Genomic DNA, 22,329 nt, shown 5'->3' with positions numbered 1-22,329 from the left:
GCTTATTCTTTAATATGTTTACAGAAGATTCTTTTTATATAAAATTTTTTATCACACTGTAATAATGATTTTATCAGAAGTTTGCACACGCCAGAGTCGACGTCGTAATTTCTTCATTTCATACGTTGAATAATGAATACTATCATTTCGTAAATCGACAAACAAACACTTAAAAAAAACACACAAAAAAACAACAACAAAAAAACAACAAAAAACGGATACGTCTGGGATTTGAAACCGGGACCTCTCATATGCTAATCAATAAACACACCCCTAGAACAACGAGGCGCTTGTTTGTGAAGCAAACACATAATATTTTTAGTCACGACTATTCTCTATTGAGAAGTTGATGGCTCGTTTTAATACTCCCCCTCAACTTTTTCAAACTGCGTTTGAACCCGGTTGACCTCTTAAAAAGTCCAAAACTATTCATTCGGATAAAAAATTTGAAATATTGTATAATCTTGGATACAAAGCATTATGGCTGACCCTGATATAATACAGAAGAAGGTGTAAAAATGTTTTCATAGTTGAAAACATTTTAGGATGGAATAGTGCATTTTATCGTGTTAACAAAGAAAGACCTATTGAAAATAATTATTGCAGTACATGTAATACTACATGTATCTACAATTCACAATTCAATGTTTAAATGACATTCAAAAGAATTAAAAGAATTAAAAAATAACCCAATGATCAAAAGAAATATGACATAAACAGGAGGGGGAAATGAGGAAAAAGTTTTAACATGTGCTTAAGAGCCCTCTATACACTGCACACTAAAGAGTTCTGATTTTGTGGTACTCTTATGCAAATAGAGTAATCTGTCCTTTCATCAAGAATAAAATAAATTGAATAGGGGACTATAGGTTTCCTCTGAATCCGTCCGTCCGTCTGTCTGTCTAGCTGTCCCTCTGTCACCCATTCCCACTTGGTTTTCCGCACTTTTTTCTAAACGCTTGCAGATGTTAAGCTGATTTTGGTATGTAAGTGTGTATTGATGAGTTACAGATCAAGTTTTTAATTTTGTTCCGCTTCATTGATTTTTGAGGAAATTACAACCTTTTTAATTTTTAAGGGTTTTCCGCACTTTTTTTCTAAACGTTTGCAGATATTGATTTGATTTTTGGTATGTGAGTGTATTTTGATGAGTTACAGATCAAGTTTGCATTATGTTCCGCTTCAATGATTTTTGACAGAATTACAGCATTTTCAATTTTTAATGGGAACCAGATTACACTTGCCGGTAGGGGACTAGTATAATTTAATTACAAATTACATTAATAATAATTTCATTTTTTTTATACATCACAAAGATATACAAAACTGATATCCGAGGAATGTATCATCTGACCTTAAATGGGGCATGACAAAGGCTTATATGGTTCGAGGTTGACTTTAATTTAGGGACAATCTTACCCCCCCCCTTCCTACAAGCAAAACCAATATATATATATATATATATATATATATATATATATATATATATATATATATATATATATATATATATATATATATATATCAGTCCAGGGGTTTCAAACTTCGATTTCCTACATTCTTGCTATGCATTTGTTGCACTCAATATTTGTGGCCCATGTTTTACTTTGCTAACTGGTCTTGAAAACCTACTATTTTCACTCTCATTCACTCTTTAAAGCATTACACGCCGTTTTGAGTTCGCTAGGGAAGAAGTTTCTGGTAAGTAAAATCTTGGTTACAATCTATTTCGTATGCATTCTCCAATTTTGTAAGAGATTCATAAGAATGTTACGCAAAATATGAAGGATTTTTGCGAAACGATAAAAAGGGTTACTGGCTCCTTTTCTGAATTTGGTTTAAATACTAACCTCACATCCTTTCATACACTTACAATACCAATACAATAAAGTTTTATGAATTATTATTTATCAATAAAACATGAGAATATAAACACATAAAAATAATTTATTGTTTCAGTTCTTTTACACGTGCTATGATGGTTTGTAATTTGTCCTCCATTTTGTTGACTAGTTCCCTGAGGTCTTCAGAGGGTATGGAGTCAGAGATAGGGTCTGTGTGAGCCAGCTGTAAAATATAAAGTAGACAAATACATTAGGACGAACTTGATTTACTTTCACCTTTTACACCATGTACACCTTTTTTAATATATTCGATCAGTGCATATTATCTATTCAAGATATATTACTAAAGTCAGGTACTCTTCACACAATTGCTCCGAAGAAAATAGTTCCATTCATGATCAGTAGATACAACATTACAACAAATGTTAAGAATAATGATGTATATTTAATACGTTAAAGAAAACAAAATTAACGTAAAAAGATTTTAAGAAAATCACTTTTCCCCAAATAAGGAAAAAAAAAGTTTTCATATTCCTACGCTCGCTGCCTCCTCAGTCTTTTTCACGAAAATATATAGGTCATCCTTCGATTGATAGTGATAAATCTTTTCACCAATTATATAACTGTCATGATTATTGTTCGTTAATTGCCGTATATTTTCTTTTGAGTGAGAATATTAATCATTAACTGTGTGTGTGTGTTTTTTTTCTCTTTTTTTAAATGACGGAATAGTTATTATGTGGTTAAACACCTGCAATCGTAACTTCTCGGCAAAGCAACGTGATTTGCCGTGATTTGCCGAGCTCGTCTGAAAGGATCTTCGCACGTGTGTAAACCTAGTCTATTTGGTCTTGCAAGCACAGGTATGTGCACCGTTCGCTAGTGACGCTTAGATCATGTAGACTGGGTATCAGTATTTGCTACGGACATGAAGAAGAACTATACACCAGTTTCATAACAAGTGCATAGACTGGGCTAGAGGGGCTGAGTTACCTAAAACGATGCTAGGTCATCTACTCAGTTTAAAACACGAAAATATACTATTTTTGTAAATGAAAACATTTCTAGAAACAAAAATGAAGTTTATCTTCAAAACGTCTCTATATTCAAAATCTATATAAAGTGTTAAATGTCGGATTTTATTCTATGACGAAGGAGTGATGCTCCACAGCCGCAACCGATCTCGCGCTTTGCTTTGCGTTTAACAACGGCCTTCAATGCATCTCTAGACGAGTTCATTGATTACTCTTGTTGACCCATTTTTAACATCTGCCTATACTTTGAGTGATAGTACTTTAATAGCACAAAATTAAAAGATAAATTAAAATCTATCCTTGATAGATCTATAGTTTTGCTATTTAAAAAATTGGGCTATCTTTGATCTTTGCTTGGACTTGTTTCGAATTTTTACAGAAGATTCTATTATTGGAAAGTTAGATATAGTACACATGTAGCACAGGCCCATAGTACGCGGGATTTTTTCGGAGCCCCCCCCCCCCCCTTCACTTTGAAAACGTTGCTACAGGCCTGTAACATGCTATTTGGATTAAATATTCCTGAAAATGAGTGAGTTGTTAAATACATCTTTAAAATTAAACGGTTAATTATATTTAGTCTATGTTCTATGTGAAATTAAAACTATTTTTATAGGCATATGCAACGTTGTGATAATAAAAGTCACTAATCGCATGTAACGTTATATACATGTATGTACATGCAGTTTCCTTAGTACATGCATATTTTATTCAACAAAAGATGTTGAAACTCAGTAGCCTAAATATTATGTCATTTTAGGTTATTTATGGCCATTGTATAGTTGACTTTCTACAGCTTGAGTATCTCTGACGTTTTATCAGTAAATAGTTTTTTTTTTTTAATTAGAAATCATCTGAGCACAATGAAAATTCGAATAAATTAAAAGTCGAATATCTTGGATATGGGGTAACCCATATCTATTCTTGTCAATCAAGTGCAGGGGTGTAGACTTTTGGGGTACACTCGGTGTACACTTTCTTACACCAAATTTAGGGCATGTGTTGAAAGGTGTACACTGAATCCAATATGGCGGAAATAGGTACGATCGAAATGATTTTATGTCCTGTAAAGGATAAGAAATCACATTCAAGTTGTCTTTTGTGTGTAAGTGATGACTTCGTAATTTTTTTTACCATAATGATTTTAAATAATTTAGTCAATTCTTATTGTATTTAAATTTTTTTCACTTTAAACCAAAAAAATATTATCCACACACTGGCGAGATGCAAAACATATACTACATCTTATACACTACATCTCGTAAAATGCACTTGATTATACACAACCACTTTTCAAACCGGTGTACACTGGTGTACACCAAGTTAAGCTAAATCAAGCATGCCCATATAGAAAGTTTACGAACAGAAAGTAGACAAATAGAAAGTAAACGAACAAAGAGTACGTAATCAACATAAATACATATACGTCTTATATGCTGTACATTGTATATTGATTGATAAATTACATCTGATATCCCAGCAGTAAAACATCTTGTATGCTATGTAGATCAATTACTTCACTAGCACTGAATTATGTTTATTTCATACAGGCAATATTTCAATATTGTAAAATCAAACATTTTCGTGCGGTCAATTTTTCATGTTGTGAGGAAAAAATACTATTAATTTAGTAGGGACTTAACTTCCAGGTTGAAGAAGTGTGGAGTTGTTGTATATACATAACTTTACATTTCATGGAGGATTTGAATTTGTTGGTCTCTTACATACATGTACCATGAAAACACCAAAATTAATCCCCCACAAAAATTAGTGATTTTCACAGAACCTTAATATATAAACTGTTTACAAAAATATGCAACAACCACAGGAATTTGAAAAAATCTGAGCAAAACCCAGAGGAATGTGGAACACACTACATGCTCAGATTCTGATAAAACCTTGTGTACAAAACAAGACGTACTATCAAAGCACCCCCCCCCCCCCCCAATGTCATGAAGGATCAGACTGCATACACCTAATCAATTTTTTATCTTAACTCCAAACTTTTTTTAAACAAACTTTCATCATCACATGGATCTTTATACCAACTAGATGTGTCTTTGAGAATGTGTTCATTTTTAAATATATGTATGTGTTAACAAACCTTGATTTTGGCCTGTACATTCTTTAGCATCATTTTAGCTGACTGGAGAAGGGGAAGCGATTCCTCTGTAGATCCACTGCTGAATCCTAGATATACTGTGGACAGGAAAAGTTAGGAAAAGTTAGGACTTAAAAAGAGGCCATGTTTTTACCATAAATTAATAGTTCTTCATACAACTGCTTTTCTCAACAGCTACTAATCAAAGTAAAGTTAGATGAGCTGCATTGAAAAGAATTATTCTGTTTTCAAGTTGATAGAGAAAAAACACAGACCCTGTTTTTATCCAGTTACACTCAGGACCACACATTAATGTATACAAATTCATCCCAAATTCTAAGTTAACTCACAATCAGCTAGTTCCAATGACTGCTCCCCTATATGTTTACATTTGTCTAATGACTTCTCCCAGTTCACTTCCTGTGTCAAACATCTTTGTGATTTCTGAAGATACTGCAAGACCTACAAAAAATAAGATGAAATGTTTTATTCAAACAAAACTTTTATTTATGCATGCATGCTATATAAATCCTCATAATTATTGAACACTCAAAATACAGAGTTCAGTGAAAAACTGATTTTGAATGTTACTTACTGGAAACATAAAATCGTTTTGTGTGTATATGAAATCAGATCAGTTCATGATGTCTATGTTAAAACCTTTTGTTTTGTATGTATATGAAATCAGATCACTTAATGTTGTCTGTGGTTGAACCTTTTGTTTTGTGTGTATATGAAATCAGATCAGTTCATGATGTCTGTGGTAAAACCTTTTGTGTTTATATGAAATCAGGTCAGTTCATGATGTCTATGGCAGAACCTTCTGTGTATATATGAAATCAGATCAGCTTATGATGTCTGTGGTAGAACCTTTTGTGTGTATATGAAATCAGATCAGCTCATGATGTCTGTGATAGAACCTTTTGTGTGTATATGAAATCAGATCAGTTCATGATGTCTATGGTAGAACCTTATGTTTTGTGTGTATATGAAATCAGATCAGTTCATGATGTCTATGTTAGAACCTTTTGTTTTGTGTGTATATGAAATCAGATCAGTTCATGATGTCTGTGGTAGAACCTTTTGTTTTGTGTTTATATGAAATCAGATCAGTTCATGATGTCTGTGGTTGAACCTTTTGTTTTGTGTGTATATGAAATCAGATCAGTTCATGATGTCTATGGTTGAACCTTTTGTGTGTATATGAAATCAGATCAGTTCATGATGTCTGTGGTAGAACCCTTTGTGTGTATATGAAATCAGATCAGTTCATGATGTCTATAGTAGAACCTTTTGTTTTGTGTGTATATGAAATCAGATCAGTTCATGATGTCTATGGTAGAACCTTTTGCTGTGTTTCAGGTGTCTGGTTCTCCAAACTGTTTGTCAGCTCAGAATACAACCTCCATATCTCCCCATTACTTGGCACCTGTCCAAAATGTATTATAATTACATGCAATACAATAATATATATATATATATATATATATAAAAAGCACTAAAAACCAACAACACTGTATATCCTAAGTGTCGGATCTACTAAGTAGATACAAGGTCACGGATGGAAATTTATATAAAGCACTAAAAAAGACCAACGACACGAACAATAATAATTGTCAAATTTTCGGGACAACCTGTCCCTTCCTCAGGACAAAGAAAAAAGTTAAGAAGTCATAAAAACAAAGGATTCCGAAATAGAGAAGCAAAAACAACTAGCACTACTACTAAACTACCAAACGCTAAATATTTACAATGTTACATGTTTAATTTTGAGTTTATAAACAGTTGTGAACAAAGAAATCCGGAGCGCTATGAATTGCGTCCGGTCTATCGGGTGTAGTCTGGTGAAGTGTGATTTACATAATTGAACGAATTAATTATCGCTAATTAATTACGGCCATCAGTAAATCGTACATTGTCTTATTCTCTCAAAATAGCGTAACTCTACATGATAAAAAGAAATTAAAGAAAGATAATATGGAAGGACAATTTAGAAATATAAATTTGGATATATTATGAATTTGGAAATTGGAAAAAAAGAAATAAACAAAAATGTGAGCTGTAAATATTTGGGTAGGTTGTTCCAGGATTACTAATACGAATTAACGGTAAAGTTTACACTATATAGAGAGAATGAACTTGTTTTTTACAATCCGGGATTGGGTCTAGTTCACGTTCATCCGGGTGAAGTCATTAAGTTTGTTAATACCATTAGGGCGGAATGACTTCAGCCTGTGCATCCAGAACTTTTCCTTGCCTTTTCTCTGCGCGTCTGTCCATCTTGGATTATGGTCAATAACCACTACTGTCATGTCCTCCCATTTGTGACCTTCAAGGTTGAAATGTTCCCCAACGGGTTCATTGAGTTTTTTGGTCCTAATGGTAGAACGGTGATTATTGACTCTCCTGCGGAGATCTCCTGTTTCACCAACATACTGTTTGGAGCAAACTTTGCAACTGATGAGATAAATGCAGTTGTCTGTTTGACAGGACAAATTCCCTAGTATTTTGTAGCTGCGGCCTGTAACGGGGCTGTTAAAACTGTCTGTGTCAGAGCTGTACTTACAGAGAAGACATCTTCTGTCAGAGCAAGTTTTAAAGCCCCCGTTAGGTAATGGATTGTCCAATCTGGTTCTTACTACCATGTCCTTCAGGTTCCTCGGGCGTCTGTATGCAGCCAATGGGGGCTCCTTAAAGACCTCTGCCATTCGTTTATTTGAGTGGAGAATTGGCAGATTCTTTTGAAGGATACCGCTGAGGTTCTTAAGGACGGGATGGTATGTGGTTACCAGAGGGACCCTGTCGCTATTGTCTTTTTCCTTGTAGCGTAATAGGTTTTGCCTGTCATGTCCCGCCATCTCATCAATAGCAGTTTGTACGGTGCGGGCATTGTAGCCTCTCTTGCATGAGTGGGACTTAAGGAGACCGCTTTGTTCTTGATATAAGGCAGGGGATGAACAGATGCGCCGAATTCTGGTGGCTAGACCCTTAGGCACCCCCTTAAATGTGTGTTGGGGATGACAGCTAGTCGGCATAAGATACAGATGGGAATCTGTGGGTTTCGTGTGGAGACTGAACTCGATTTCACCATCAGTCAGGGTAGATGTAGTATCTAGGAATATGTTTTTCGAATTAGATACGTCTACTGTAAATTTGATAGACTGATGAAAGGTGTTGGCAAACGAAATGAATGCCTCGAGGCTCTCGCGACATTCCACCCACTTCATCTCTATATCGTCAATGAAACGCAACCAGCTAAGGGGCCTAAATGGTGCTTGAAGTAGCAAGTTGCGTTCCAGTCTGCCCATGAAAATATTGGCATAAGATGGTGCCATTTTCGTACCCATAGCAGTGCCATTAACCTGCAGGTAATGTTCTCCATTAAACATGAAGTTGTTATACTTGAGAACATGTTCAAGGAGCTTGGCAAGGGACTCAGTAGAAGGAATTTGTATGGATCTACTATCCCAGACTTCTCTACAGGCTTCGATACCCTCATCGTGCGGAATATTTGTGTACAAAGATGTGACGTCCATAGTCACGAGAAGGGTATGATCTGGAAGGCCAGTAGAGGGCGTCTTGTTAATGTAGTCCGTGGTGTCCTTGAGATAGGATGGCAAATTCTCTACGTGTGGACGGAGATGTAAATCGATGTATTCAGAAATTTTCTCTGTGGGGTGTCCAATAGCGCTAACTATAGGGCGACCTGGCATACCTTCTTTGTGTATCTTAGGAAGCAGATAAAATTGTCCTGGTCTACAGTCAATAGGATTGAGTGTCTCATAGACGTTGATACCAATCTCGTTTTTCTCAAACATTTCGTCAAGAGTTTTGGTGATGGCGGTGGAGAATTCTTTAGTGGGGTCAGAGTCCAGTTTCTTATAGAAACGTTCGTCTGAGAGTTGTCTATGGGCCTCCGCCATGTACGTCTCTTTGTCAAGCACTACTACTGTAGAGCCTTTGTCTGCTTTCTTGATTACAATGTCATCCCGATTCTTTAATGATTGTAAGGCGGATCTCTCTTCCTTACTCAAATTGTCGGGAGCCTTGTCTGGCATTGAAAGGAGTTTCTCTATGTCTGACTCAACGGCGTCAATATACGACTCAAGAGCTCCGCATTTGCCCGGTGCAGGTTCCCAGTCACTTTTTGGCCGATAAAGTTTGTGTTCCTCTAGGTCGTGCAATTGTGGCTGAGAAGAGTCATATGAGTCAACTTCGGAGTTTTTTCTAGAAAAATGCTCCTTCAACCGAAGTCTCCAAAAGAAAGCTCGGGTGTCCTCTCTGACTTGTTCGTCGACCTCATGTGGCGTGGGACATGAACCTGAAGGACATGGTAGTAAGAACCAGATTGGACAATCCATTACCTAACGGGGGCTTTAAAACTTGCTCTGACAGAAGATGTCTTCTCTGTAAGTACAGCTCTGACACAGACAGTTTTAACAGCCCCGTTACAGGCCGCAGCTACAAAATACTAGGAATTTGTCCTGTCAAACAGACAACTGCATTTATCTCATCAGTTGCAAAGTTTGCTCCAAACAGTATGTTGGTGAAACAGGAGATCTCCGCAGGAGAGTCAATAATCACCGTTCTACCATTAGGACCAAAAAACTCAATGAACCCGTTGGGGAACATTTCAACCTTGAAGGTCACAAATGGGAGGACATGACAGTAGTGGTTATTGACCATAATCAAAGATGGACAGACGCGCAGAGAAAAGGCAAGGAAAAGTTCTGGATGCACAGGCTGAAGTCATTCCACCCTAATGGTATTAACAAACTTAATGACTTCACCAGGATGAACGTGAACTAGACCCAATCCCGGATTGTAACAAACAAGTTCATTCTCTCAATATAGTGTAAACTTTACCGTTAATTCGTATTAGTAATCCTGGAACAACCTACCCAAATATTTACAGCTCACATTTTTATTTATTTCTTTTTTTCCGATTTCCAAATTTATAATATATCCAAATTCATATTTCTAAATTGTCCTTCCATATTATCTTTCTTTAATTTCTTTTTATCATGTAGAGTCACACTATTTTGAGAGAATAAGACAATGTACGATTTACTGATGGCCGTAATTAATTAGCGATAATTAATTCGTTCAATTATGTAAATCACACTTCACCAGACTACACCCGATAGACCGGACGCAATTCATAGCGCTCCGGATTTCTTTGTTCACAACTGTTTATAAACTCAAAATTAAACATGTAACATTGTAAATATTTAGTGTTTGGTAGTTTAGTAGTAGTGCTAGTTGTTTTTGCTTCTCTATTTCCTTTGTTTTTATGACTTCTTAACTTTTTTCTTTGTCCTGAGGAAGGGACAGGTTGTCCCGAAAATTTGACAATTATTATTGTTCGTGTCGTTGGTCTTTTTTAGTGCTTTATATATATATATATATATATATATATATATATATATATATATATGTTGCTAATTTTATTGTAAATGATGCAATTGAAATCAATTTTTTTTAATATCAAGAAATTGTAAACTTTCTATGATGTTCTAAATATTTTTCCTTTCTGCAACAATCCTAAACAAGAGGCCCAAGGGCCTTGAATCGCTCTTCTGATAAACTGTACAACCTTTCACTACTATTTGAAGCCTCAAAGTATCCTGTATATTTAGATAAAACCTTGAAATTCCAAAGGTAGGACATCATGAGCTACATTTTAGATAAAACACTCTTGAGAACCCAGGATGATTCAATTGGCCAATTAGTACCTGAGAGTAGGTCATGGTGACCTACTTATCACTTGTCATTCTCTGAGGACCCAAGATGCATCAACTAAGTTTGATGATTCTAAGCCAATTAATACCTAAAATAAAGTAGGTCACAGTGACCTACTTTTCAGATGACATACTTTGAGGACCCAAGATGCATCAAATGACAAAGTTTGATGATTCTACGCCAATAAGTACCTGATATATTTAAATAAAGCCATAAAATTTCAAAAATAGGTCACAGTGACCTCCATATCAGTCGACTAACTCTGCAGACCCAAGATGCATCAACTGACAAAGTTTGATGATTCTAAGCCAATTAGTACCTGAAATATTCAATTATAATCATATAAATTGAAAAGTAGGTCACAGTGACCTACTCTTCAGTCGACCTACTCCAAGGACCCGAGATATATCAACTGACAAATTTTGATGATACCAAGCCAGTTAGTACCCCAAATATTTAATTAAAGCCATAAATTTTCAAAAGTAGTCAATGGTGACCTACTTTTTAGTCGACTTACACCAAAGACCTAAGATGCATCAACTGACAAAATTTGATGTTTCTAAGCCAATTAGTACCCGAAATATTTAGTTATAGTCATATAAATTGAAAAGTAGGTCACAGTGACCTAATTTTCAGTCGACCTACTCCAAGTACCCAAGATGCATCAACTGACAAATTTTGATGATTCTAAGCCAAATGGTACATGAAAAATATTAAATCCAGCTAGAAAATTCCTAAAGTAGGTCACAATGACCTACTTTTCAGTTCTTGTACTCCGAGGACCCAAGATGCATCAACTGGCAAAGTTTGATAATTCTAAGCCAATTAGTACCTGAAATAAATAATTAAAGCCATAAATTTTCAAAAGTAGGTCATGGTGACCTACTTTTCAGTCATCCTACTCCGAAGACCCAAGATGCATCAACTGACAAGGTTTGATGATTCTAAGCCAATTAGTACCTGAAATATTCAATTATAGTAATTTAAATTGAAAAGTAGGTCACGGTGACCTACTTTTCAGTTGACATTTTTTGAGGACCCAAGATGCATCAATTTCCTAAGTTTTATGTTCATAGGCCTTAAAATATCCAAATTATGCCTCTAAAAAGCTTTGAAATGGAATGCCTGCAAAGTTCAAAAAGTAGGTCACAGTGACCTACTTTTTAATAAATATGTTTTTTGGCCCCAAGATGCATCATCTTACAAGATTTAATGATTCTAAACCCCTCAGTATTCAAATAAATGACATTAATTGTTTTGAAAAAGATTGGCCATAAAATTCAAAAAGTAGGCCAAGGGGACCTACTTTTTAGTCGACGTACTCCGAGGACCCAAGATACATCAACTGACAAAGTTGGTCACCTACTTTTTAGTCGACATACTTCGAGAAACCAAGACACATCAACTGACAAAGTTTGATGATCATAGGCCTTAAATTGTTTAAAATATGCCTCTAAATTATTTTGAAAAAGAATGGCCGTAAAATTTAAAAAGTAGGTCACTGTGACCTACTTTTGAGTCAACATGATATGAGGTCCTTAGATGCATCAACTGACAAGATTTGATGATCCTAGTCCTTATAGTAAACAAAATATCAACATTTTAACATCTTTGAAGTAACCTTGAGACCATTCCCTTTGCCCCAGGGTGATGCCTTGAACAATTTTTAATCTTCAACATATCCTCATCCTTTTGTGTAAGTTTGGTGATAATCTGCCCAGTGGTTCGAGAAGAAGATTTTTTAGCAACCAGTTCTTTTGTTTCTATTTTCCTAATTATCTCCACTTGTTTAAGAGTCACAACCCTTGTTTTAGTATAAACGGGAGCCCTTGGGCAAAAGATGCCCTGTGACAAATTTGACAAGAATTGGCCAAGGGGTTCTTGAGTTATGGCCCATATTCTAAAAAGTTTACACACACCGCACAAATGGCCATAGCATTAGCTCTTTGAGCCTTTGGCTCAGAAGAGCTAAAAATCTATACAACTTTTTATAGCACATTATTGTGAAACTTTGAATGAAAAATTAAAATCTTTGGGGTTAAAGTTATTCATTTTACATACATAAACAGACTTGAATTGTTATTTTCAAGATTTTTGAAAAAAGTTTGTTTGAATCATCTGTCTTAAGCTCTATTTACACACGTATATAAGCTATGTTGATTGCTACATAAAAGGTTATAAACTACTTCATATTTTTCATGTTCTAGATAAAACCCTGTCTCTTACTTTGGCTGTTATTCTGCCAAACAGTTCAAGTAGCCTGGTTTTATATTGACTGGTAGGATTGCCCTGAGGATCCCTGTATTCCCCTGTTACACCCTTCACTAGAACTGCTAGAACCTACAGATCAGAAATGCATGTGAAAGAACAAAAATTAACCACTTTCTCTCCCATTCAATAGAAACAAGTTTACCTTTTCCTCTCCAAGAAACTGATAACATTAAGGTTCAATGACCCTCTGACAAGAAAGATAACTCAGTTGAATATTTTTTTATTCTTTTATATGATTGTCAAGTTCAAAGGTAATTTTTGTTCAAAGTTTGACCTGCAAAGTATGCTGAACTGTGTACATTTTAAAAATAAATTGAATTTCTTTCGAAAAATCATTAGAGCTATTAAAGCAAAATTTTATATAAGTGAACAGAGGAATGAAGTACCATGAAATATGTTGACATTTTAAATTCCATTGAAAACTAATTGTGAAAATATAATTACCCACCTCTACATCCGTCCATTTTTCTTTAAGATCAATCAGGCGATGATACGCCCGAATGGCCTCCTCAAACTCCCCACAGTCTGTGGCAACCTTTACACAAAAAATAACATAGTTTATCCAATAAAGCATTTACACATGTATATTTTAACCACATTATTTAGTACAAAACTCTAGAACACCCATCTTTAAAGATACATGTACCATCTTTTTTAAAACACAAATATGAGATATATTTCAGTCAGAAGTTAAACCTTTTGTATTTTATTATAGAAGGTCGATCAAGTCCCACTCTGAAATGATCTTATACTAACCACTAGTAAATTTTCCCACACTCTCCAATTTTCATAGTTGCATTTAATGGACTCCTTCAGGGTCAGTAGGGCCTTTTTCCTGGTATCCAAAAAAGTTAAAGAGATCAATTTAATTATGATACAAATTCAATGAATGCTCTGTGGAAACAACAAATTTCAACGTTTGTCTCTTACTTGTCTTTCAGTTGAACATAAGCTGAGGCCATGTTATTCCAGGCTTCAAAATTCTGAAATTTAAGTTTTCTTTTTTAGAATGCATAAAAAAAGCTTTAAAAGGTTCTCTTTAACTCTGAACATGGAAATTTACAAGGTATTAATTTACACTAAATGCACAGAAAGAATTCTCTCATAAATCACCTCAAATAAAATGATCTTTGCAATGAATTAGCAAAATTAACAAAACACTTTATATACATATCTAAAGTATTCTATTTTTTGAAGTGAATTTCAAATTATCTTTTATTTGTCAACCTTACATCTGTATCAATGTTAACACATCGTTTGAAAGCTCTCACTGCTTCCTCAAACTTCTTGGCCGCCATACAGGCACAGCCGAGAGTGAACCACACGGGCACCTGGGAAATAAAATAGTAATAGAGTCAGCTGTTGTGCCTATTGACATGCACATGTAAAGATATATATATTGGTGCTTAATCGAAAAGCCTCTGTTTAAAAATATTGAACTCCTTATACATCTAAATCATAACCGTGTGCATGTTATCAAGACAATTATTACGAGACTTTAATCACAAAATATATTAAGAATTAGCCAAAAGTTTCCCAAATCTCTAACAAGTACACATATCTAATCTATAGGAGGTCATAAAAATCTCATATTTCTATTATATTAGAATATCTTATGAATAATTATTTACAACAAAAAAATAATACAAGTACCTTTATAAAACAGTGATATTACAGAGTTATCATAGTTATAAGATTTTTGACAGAAGGACTACAGTTTTCACTGACCTGGAGTGAGTTGATGCTTAGCGATTTCTGGAAACACTCGATACACTTCTCATACTGTAATAATAAACAATCTGTCTATTTAACACAGTGTGGTCCTAATCTCCCCCTTCTCTCTCTCTCTTTCTCTCTCTCTCTCTCAAATTAATCAGATCAGTTATAAAGATGAAGACAGTTCTTACTGTGTAACAAACATTTAACATCAAACTCATTAATATAGTACAAGTATACTAGAGGTACTATGAGCGAGCTCACCCACCACGTGCAATTTTTATAAAGTGCCCATTAAAACTTACAAGAGGCCCATGGGCCACATCGCTCACCTGAGCACATTGGCTAGGCAAAAGCACAAATCAGTTCACTATTGAAAAGATTATGGGGGTGGGGGGAGGGGGGGCTTGGGCTTGAATTTTAAACTACCTGATGATGCTTCCATGTCAGTATAACAAATGGCTTTGTAATGGCTTTGTTGTACTTGAGAAGAACTTGAAAGTTTTCCCATATATTCCTTTGTAAAAATTTGATCCCCCACTGTGGCTCCTCCCTATCCCAGAGGTCATCATTTTAAAAAACTTGAATCTACACTACCTGAGGATGCTTCCATATCAGAATGACTAATCATGGCTTTGCCGTTCTTCTTCAGAATATATTTTCCTATATATTTCTATTTAAGACTTTGATCCTCCATTGTGGCCCCACCCTACCCCAGGGGGTCATGATTTGAACAAACTTGAATTTACACTACCTGAGGATACTTCCATATAAATATGACCAATCAGGGCTTTGCTGTTCATGAGAAGAACATTTTTAAAGATTTTTCCTATATATTCCTATGTAAAACTTTGATCCTCCATTGTGGCCCCGCCCTACCCCGGGGGGTCATGATTTGAACAAACTTGAATCTATACTACCTGAGGATGCTTCCATATAAATATAACCAATCAGGGCTTTGCTGTTCTTGAGAAGAAGATTTTTCCTATATATTTCTATGTAAAACTTTAATCCTCCATTGTGGCCCCACCCTACCCCCAGGGGTCATGATTTGAACAAACTTGAATCTACACTACCTGAGGATGCTTCCATATAAATATGACCAATCAGGACTTTGCTGTTCTTGAGAAGAAGATTTTTAAAGATTTTTCCTATATATTCCTATGTAAAACTTTGATCCTCCATTGTGGCCCCGCCCTACCCCCGGGGGTCATGATTTCAACAAAATGAATCTACACTACCTGAGGATGCTTCCATATAAATATGACCAATCAGGGCTTTGCTGTTCTTGAGAAGAAGATTTTTAAAGATTTTTCCTATATATTTCTATGTAAAACTTTGATCCTCCATTGTGGCCCCGCCCTACCCCCAGGGGTCATGATTTGAACAAACTTGAATCTACACTACCTGAGGATGCTTCCATATAAATATGACTCATCAGGGCTTTGCTGTTCTTGAGAAGAAGATTTTTAAAGATTTTTCCTATATATTCCTATGTAAAACTTTGATCCTCCATTGTGGCCCCGCCCTACCCTCAGGGGTCATGATTTGAACAAACTTGAATCTACACTACCTGAGGATGCTTCCATATAAATATGACCAATCAGGGCCTTGCTGTTCTTGAGAAGAACATTTTTAAAGATTTTTCCTATATATTTCTATGTAAAACTTTGATCCTCCATTGTGGCCCCGCCCTACACCCGGGGGTCATGATTTGAACAAACTTAAATCTACACTACCTGAGGATGCTTCCACATGAGTTTCATCTTCCCTGGCTCTGTGGTTCTTGAGAAGAAGATTTTTTAAAGATGCCATTAATTTTTCACTAATTCTTTATTATCTCCCTTGAAAGAGGGCATGGCCCTTCATTTGAACAAACTTGAATCCCCTTTACCCAAGGATACTTTGTGGCAAGTTTGGTTGAAATTGGCCCAGTGGTTCTTGAGAAGAAGTCGAAAATGTGAAAAGTTTACAGATGGACGGACAGACAGACGGACAGACGGACAACAGACAAAATGTGCTCTGAAAAGCTCACTTGAGCCTTCGGCTCAGGTGAGCTAAAAACTGTCAATGACCTTGAACTTGCCAAAATGACCTTGGGTCAAGGTCATGACACATCTTTGCATCATACACAATAGCTGTACCAAGTATGAGCTTCCATTACAAAGTCATAGTTATATCCTGAACAAGAATTTTATACTTTTTCTGCTGGTGACCTTGCAATTGCAAGAATGAACTTCGTTCAAGGTCAAGACATATTCTTGCGTGATAAAGCGATTCCTGTACCAAATATGATCTCTCAGTGATTACAAAGTTATAGCCCATACAAAATTGCATGGACAGACAGACAGCTAGACAAGATGATTCTTCAATACCCCAAAACTTCATTTGAGAGAGTATAATAATGTCACTAAATGATGACTCATGTGAGTGAAATAATTTTTTGACTACATTCAATCATATCACTAAACTCCCTCTTTTACCTCTTCTTGTGCCATATAGAGGTACCCCATACACCTCTGAGATCGTGTGTGTTTGTGTCCAGACATTTCCCAGGCTTTAATGTAGTGATTAACGTCACGTGTTACATCACCAAGGAAACACCACAAGTTTGGAGTCTCCTGTATCGCCAGCTGATCACGAATCAAAGTCTCAGCCTGATAGAATAGAAATCAGTGTATAAAACAAAGTACATTCTTTATCTTCAATTCATTCCTTTAACTCAAATTGTTGTTTGTTTTTTTCATAGATCAGGTAATTTTTTTATTTTAACAGAAACTACAATAAATATAAAAACACAAAATACATTACTTTCATCACATATACAAATAAAAATTTAACCTTTTCCATTTTGCCCAGCCTTTTGTAGCAGGTGATGACATCTTCCCATAACTGTAGTCTTTCAAACACCTCTAGAGCACCACCGATGGCCCCAATACTTAATAGCAGCTCAGCTAGTTGTCTCTGTTAATATAAAAATAACTTTAGTCTCTCAAAAACCCCAGAGCACCACCGATGGCCCCGATACTTAATAACAGTTCAGCTAGTTGTCTCTGTTAAAATGAAACAACTGTTATAGTCCCTCAAATACAATGATAGCCAAGGTACTTAAAAACAACTCAACAAGCTGTCTCTAAGAATAAGCAAGAGGCCCATGGACCATTATGCTCACCTGTTCTTCATCAGAAGATTTTTTTTCCTCATATATTACTATGTAAAACTTTGATTTCCCATTGTGGTTGGTCCCCATCCTACCCCAAAGGATCATGATTTAACCAAATTTGAATCTACACCACCTGAGAATGTTTACATGTAAATATGACTAGTTTTTCCTGTTCTTGAGAATATTTTTCCTCCTATGTAAAACTTAGATCGCCCAAAGTGGCCCCAGGGGTCCTGATTTGAACAAATTTGAATGTACACTACTTGAGAATGCTTCAATATAAATATGACAAATTATTACTTTGCTGTTCTGGGGAAGAAGATTTTGAAAGATTTTTTCCTACATGTTAAACTTTTATATCTGTGTATTTGCTGCACCATTATAATATCTGTGCTGCTGTAGAAGCAAAGAAGATAAAATTCTTGCAAAATATTTTTTTTCTTTTTAATGCAGGTATTTATGTTTACACAATGGATTTACTGTGTTCCTCGAATGAAGTTTGGTAACATATTGTTTTATTTTCTAGTGTGTTGAATTAAAACATGTAAAATAGAAAAAAAATACAATGATAATTGAATTCACATGAAATAATCTACATGTATTTATTTAAAAAAAAAGGTGCAATGTAAAGCGCAATTTAAATCCCCTTCTAGACAAGGAAGTAAAATCATCTGACAGGTAGATACATGTAACACAGGTAAGTGGGTCACATGATCTGAGTTCACACTAGAAATCAACAGACAGGACGACCGCCATTACTGAAGTCAGGTAATAAACATAGGAGGAACTGGAGCATGTTTTTAATTCTGGAAACCATTTAAAAATCCTTGAAAATTCGATACTGTAAACTTCAACCTGAGAACAAAATTTCTTTCACAAAGATTTAATGAATGTTGTATTTAATGTTTTGTTTATCATCATCTGTATATCTGCAAAAACTTGTTTGTTTAATGGTCTCAGGTATACACAGGGCTCAACATTAACTTTTGTCCGATTACCCGTGTCCAGTTCATTTTGTGATTGGACAAATCAGTCTCCAGACACACTTGTCGGGTTAGGAAAGTTATGTGGAATATTGTGAATGTGAAAAAAATCCCTGCAGAATCCATTAAACACTGATTATTTTTTTTAAATTGCTTGCAAACAACAAATATGGAATGATATGATATTAAGGTCTCAATCGCACCTCATCAGATATTTTACCGGAGACGCAGTACAGTTAAGGTGCGAAATATCGGCAATTTTTTATGATGGCGATTCTTTCTCATGTTTTTAGTACTTTATTAATATCGGACAAATGTAATTATGGTTATTAACTACATATTGAGGATGATTAGATTTTTTATTTAGACTTGTTATGTGATATGGCAGTCACATGATTTTAGCACATATCCTTGCAGTATTGATGTCACCTATAAATTTCAATAGTGCAAGGGCATAACCAAGTTAAAATTTGAAGTTTAGTTTTTAAATCGTTTCAACACCCATTGTTATTTGTGAATAGTGCTGCGATCCTATATAAATTCTACTATTTCATTGTTAAAATCATATTTGCATGAACGCATACTGAATATTTTGCTGGTCAGCTTCATTAAATATAGAAATAATTAATTCAGTTTCAAGATTTTAACAACACTTTTCAAATAGCTTAATACTTCTAAAGTTTATGATTAAAACTTGTCATGGTCCATTTAGGGTATGCCCTTGCACTAGATCGATTTATTAGGACCCTTAGACTATCCTCCCATGTACCTGCATACAAATATACGACAGTATTCGTTAATAAGGACATGTACGGAAAATATATGAACAAAATCATAAAAAGGACATTGCATCCAAATTAATGACCTCTTAAAATTCTGCAAATAATATTTTATTTAGGCCTTGATTATAAAGTACATTTCTTCGTTGTGAAAATATTACTTGATCTGCTCTCACTGCATACAAACTGCGTCAAGTTTTACGGAATGATGTCATATCGACAAGTGCAGTGCAATCAGTGACTTGTTTAAACCTTGCTACGTGGGAATTAACTAACGACAAAAACGCATGTTATAGTAAGTTTTGATGTAGTTTATTTCCTACAGTTTAAAATCGCAGATCACTTCATTTTGTTGCATTTTTAAGGATTGTTAGTTTTGTTTGATGTCATAGTTAATATTTCCCGTAAAAATTAGGCCCCGCCTCATTTTCATAGCCTTAGGATGATGGTGATTGATGCAGGACTAGGTTTTAGACAGTGTAGCTGTATTTTATATCAGTACTGATTTTTTTTTTTTTGTGATTATACAAATCTAATACTCATCTTGAAGATTAAGTTAGATACTAATTTCTTTAGATCTGTACAGAGTTGGACAAGTATAAAATGATATGTGGTACTCTTATCTGACAAAACTTTTGTTCCCCCTGAAACCCAGTCATTAAATGTATAATCATTAATGTTTAACTTTTTTATGTTTCACTACAGTCACAAAATCTAAAGATGGACCCCCGTACCAGTGCCCAAGACGTGATGCGATGTGACCTGTGTGAGACCGCTGTGGTACAGATGCACTGTGATACATGTCTCGTCAATCTGTGTACAGCTTGTGTAGGAAAACACATGATATCTGATGAATCCAAGGACCACAAAGTTGTCAAATTTCAGTCAAGGAAATCCACCCCTCTCTACCCTGGATGTACAACTCATAACAAAGAACGATGTAAAATGTTCTGTAAACAATGTGACATTCCTGTCTGCATCAGCTGCATTGAATCTAATCGTCATTTAGGTCATGAATTATCTAAAATCTTGCGAGTTCTGGATGAAAAGAAGGACATTTTTATAAAAGAACGAAATGAATTAAATGATACAGTTTATCCCACCTACCAGGACATTGCCTCTGATGTACAAAACAGAATGAGTCAGTTAGAAAAGGAATATGGAGATCTCTCAACAGCCATAACAAAACATGGAGAGGACTGGCACAGAGAAATTGACAAACTTGTCAAGAAACTTAAAGCTGAAGTTGATGAGATGAAAAACACACAGTTACAAACTCTACAGAAACATCTGGATGAAATTAACAAGACAATGTCTGACATCAAGGATGAAATCAATTCAACTGAAACTGCAATAGACACCAATGACATGTCTAAACTGTTTAGTGTAACATCCAAAGTACACATATACAAAAATCTTCCACATAAGATTGTGCCATCTTTACCCAAATTCATTTCAGGAAAAATTCAAGGAGAAGAACTAAGTAAAATGTTTGGAACCTTATCATCAAGTTCTTTGACTTCAGATAAACATGGCTACAGCATGAAGACAACACAGAAACCACCAGAAGCTGGATCCTCTCCTCCAGTCAAACAACTGCTTGATGAACCAGAGACTGTCACCATCATAGACACTGGGTATGAATACCTTTTCCATGTAGCCTGTCTGAGTGATGAAGAAATCTGGACAAGTGGAGGTGACAGCATGATGAAACTCTTCAGCATCAATCAGGGATCACTACTCAAGTCAATCACAACCAAGTCAGGGAACATGCCATTTGACATAGCAGTGACAAAAAGTGGAGATCTAGTTTATACTGATTACAATGATAGAACTGTGAACATTGTGAAGAATGAGAAGATAGAGGAGGTGATCAGACTACAGAACTGGAGACCTCGTGGTGTCTGTAATACCTCCTCTGGTGACCTCCTGGTTATCATGTACAGTGATGATTACAAACAAACAAAAGTTGTCTGTTACTCTGGCTCCACAGAGAAACAAACCATTCAGCTTGATGATAAAGGTAAATATAAAGGTAAACCTCTCTATTCATCTGGTCATTACAACAGATACATAACTGAGAACAGGAACCTGGATATCTGTGTGTCTGACAATAGAGCTAAAGCAGTAGTGGTGGTCAATCAGGCCGGGAAACTGAGATTCAGGTACACTGGACATACTCCTGATCCAAAGAACAAACCATTTTATCCAGTAGGAATCACCACAGACAGTCAGAGTCACATCCTTACAGCTGATTCTTACAATGACTGTGTCCACATCATATACCAGGATGGACATTTCCTCCGTTACATAGACTGTGGACTGAGTGAACCCCAGGGACTGTGTATAGATACAAATGACAATCTGTTTGTTGCTCAATTCAAGAACAAAAAAGTGAAGGAAATCAAATATCTGCAGTGAAATGCATCACTATGTTGTATTCTATATAATTTTAAAAAAAAAGAGGTACGCAAAATTACTGATACATGTATATAAGCATACTGCTCTCTACTGACTACTATTTAGGCATAGTGCATGCAAAGTACAACACTATTGTTATTATTATGCTGACTGTTGTATAAAAACGACAATATTTTCTCAATTTCCAATGTTTCATCACCTCTTACATTCATCTTAGTACACCCCTATTATGACCTCACGTTGTGCTACATGTACATCATAATCTTTTTTCTTCA

The 22,329-nt window shown here is 35.4% G+C and overlaps 2 protein-coding genes across 4 annotated transcripts in view; one reads left to right on the top strand and one right to left on the bottom strand.

Annotated features, from left to right (window-relative positions):
• Window positions 1-1,931: 1,931 nt before the first annotated feature.
• The window catches only part of LOC133177806 (tetratricopeptide repeat protein 27-like), a 35,255-nt gene continuing 14,857 nt past the window's right edge, over window positions 1,932-22,329 (bottom strand). For both annotated transcript variants that reach the window (XM_061312694.1, XM_061312701.1), the window contains exons 13-24: window positions 17,550-17,672; window positions 17,192-17,365; window positions 14,721-14,774; window positions 14,225-14,323; window positions 13,923-13,975; window positions 13,749-13,827; window positions 13,441-13,527; window positions 12,948-13,061; window positions 6,325-6,408; window positions 5,330-5,441; window positions 4,983-5,077; window positions 1,932-2,067 (exon numbers count right to left, since the gene is read on the bottom strand). In XM_061312694.1, the coding sequence (XP_061168678.1) occupies window positions 1,948-2,067; window positions 4,983-5,077; window positions 5,330-5,441; window positions 6,325-6,408; window positions 12,948-13,061; window positions 13,441-13,527; window positions 13,749-13,827; window positions 13,923-13,975; window positions 14,225-14,323; window positions 14,721-14,774; window positions 17,192-17,365; window positions 17,550-17,672 (1,194 nt within the window). In that variant the 3' untranslated portion in view covers window positions 1,932-1,947. The remainder of the gene's footprint in view (window positions 2,068-4,982; window positions 5,078-5,329; window positions 5,442-6,324; window positions 6,409-12,947; window positions 13,062-13,440; window positions 13,528-13,748; window positions 13,828-13,922; window positions 13,976-14,224; window positions 14,324-14,720; window positions 14,775-17,191; window positions 17,366-17,549; window positions 17,673-22,329) is intronic.
• Window positions 18,597-22,100, top strand: LOC133177824 (E3 ubiquitin-protein ligase TRIM71-like). Of its 2 annotated transcripts, none has more exons than XM_061312712.1 (2): window positions 18,597-18,639; window positions 20,339-22,100. In XM_061312712.1, the coding sequence occupies exon 2, from the start codon at window positions 20,354-20,356 to the stop codon at window positions 22,052-22,054; it is 1,701 nt and encodes a 566-aa protein (XP_061168696.1). In that variant the 5' UTR covers window positions 18,597-18,639; window positions 20,339-20,353; the 3' UTR covers window positions 22,055-22,100. The 2 variants fall into 2 exon arrangements, with proteins under 2 accessions (XP_061168696.1, XP_061168702.1); XM_061312718.1 differs by lacking the exon at window positions 18,597-18,639 and adding an exon at window positions 18,862-18,924.

The sequence above is a fragment of the Saccostrea echinata genome, unplaced genomic scaffold (assembly GCF_033153115.1).
Source record: "Saccostrea echinata isolate AGI-Se365-2 ecotype Australia unplaced genomic scaffold, CSIRO_AGI_Sech_v1 ptg000002l, whole genome shotgun sequence".
Classification (NCBI taxonomy): domain Eukaryota; kingdom Metazoa; phylum Mollusca; class Bivalvia; order Ostreida; family Ostreidae; genus Saccostrea; species Saccostrea echinata.
Note: the sequence above shows the minus strand (reverse complement) of the source record. Positions and strands in the feature narration are given on the sequence as shown.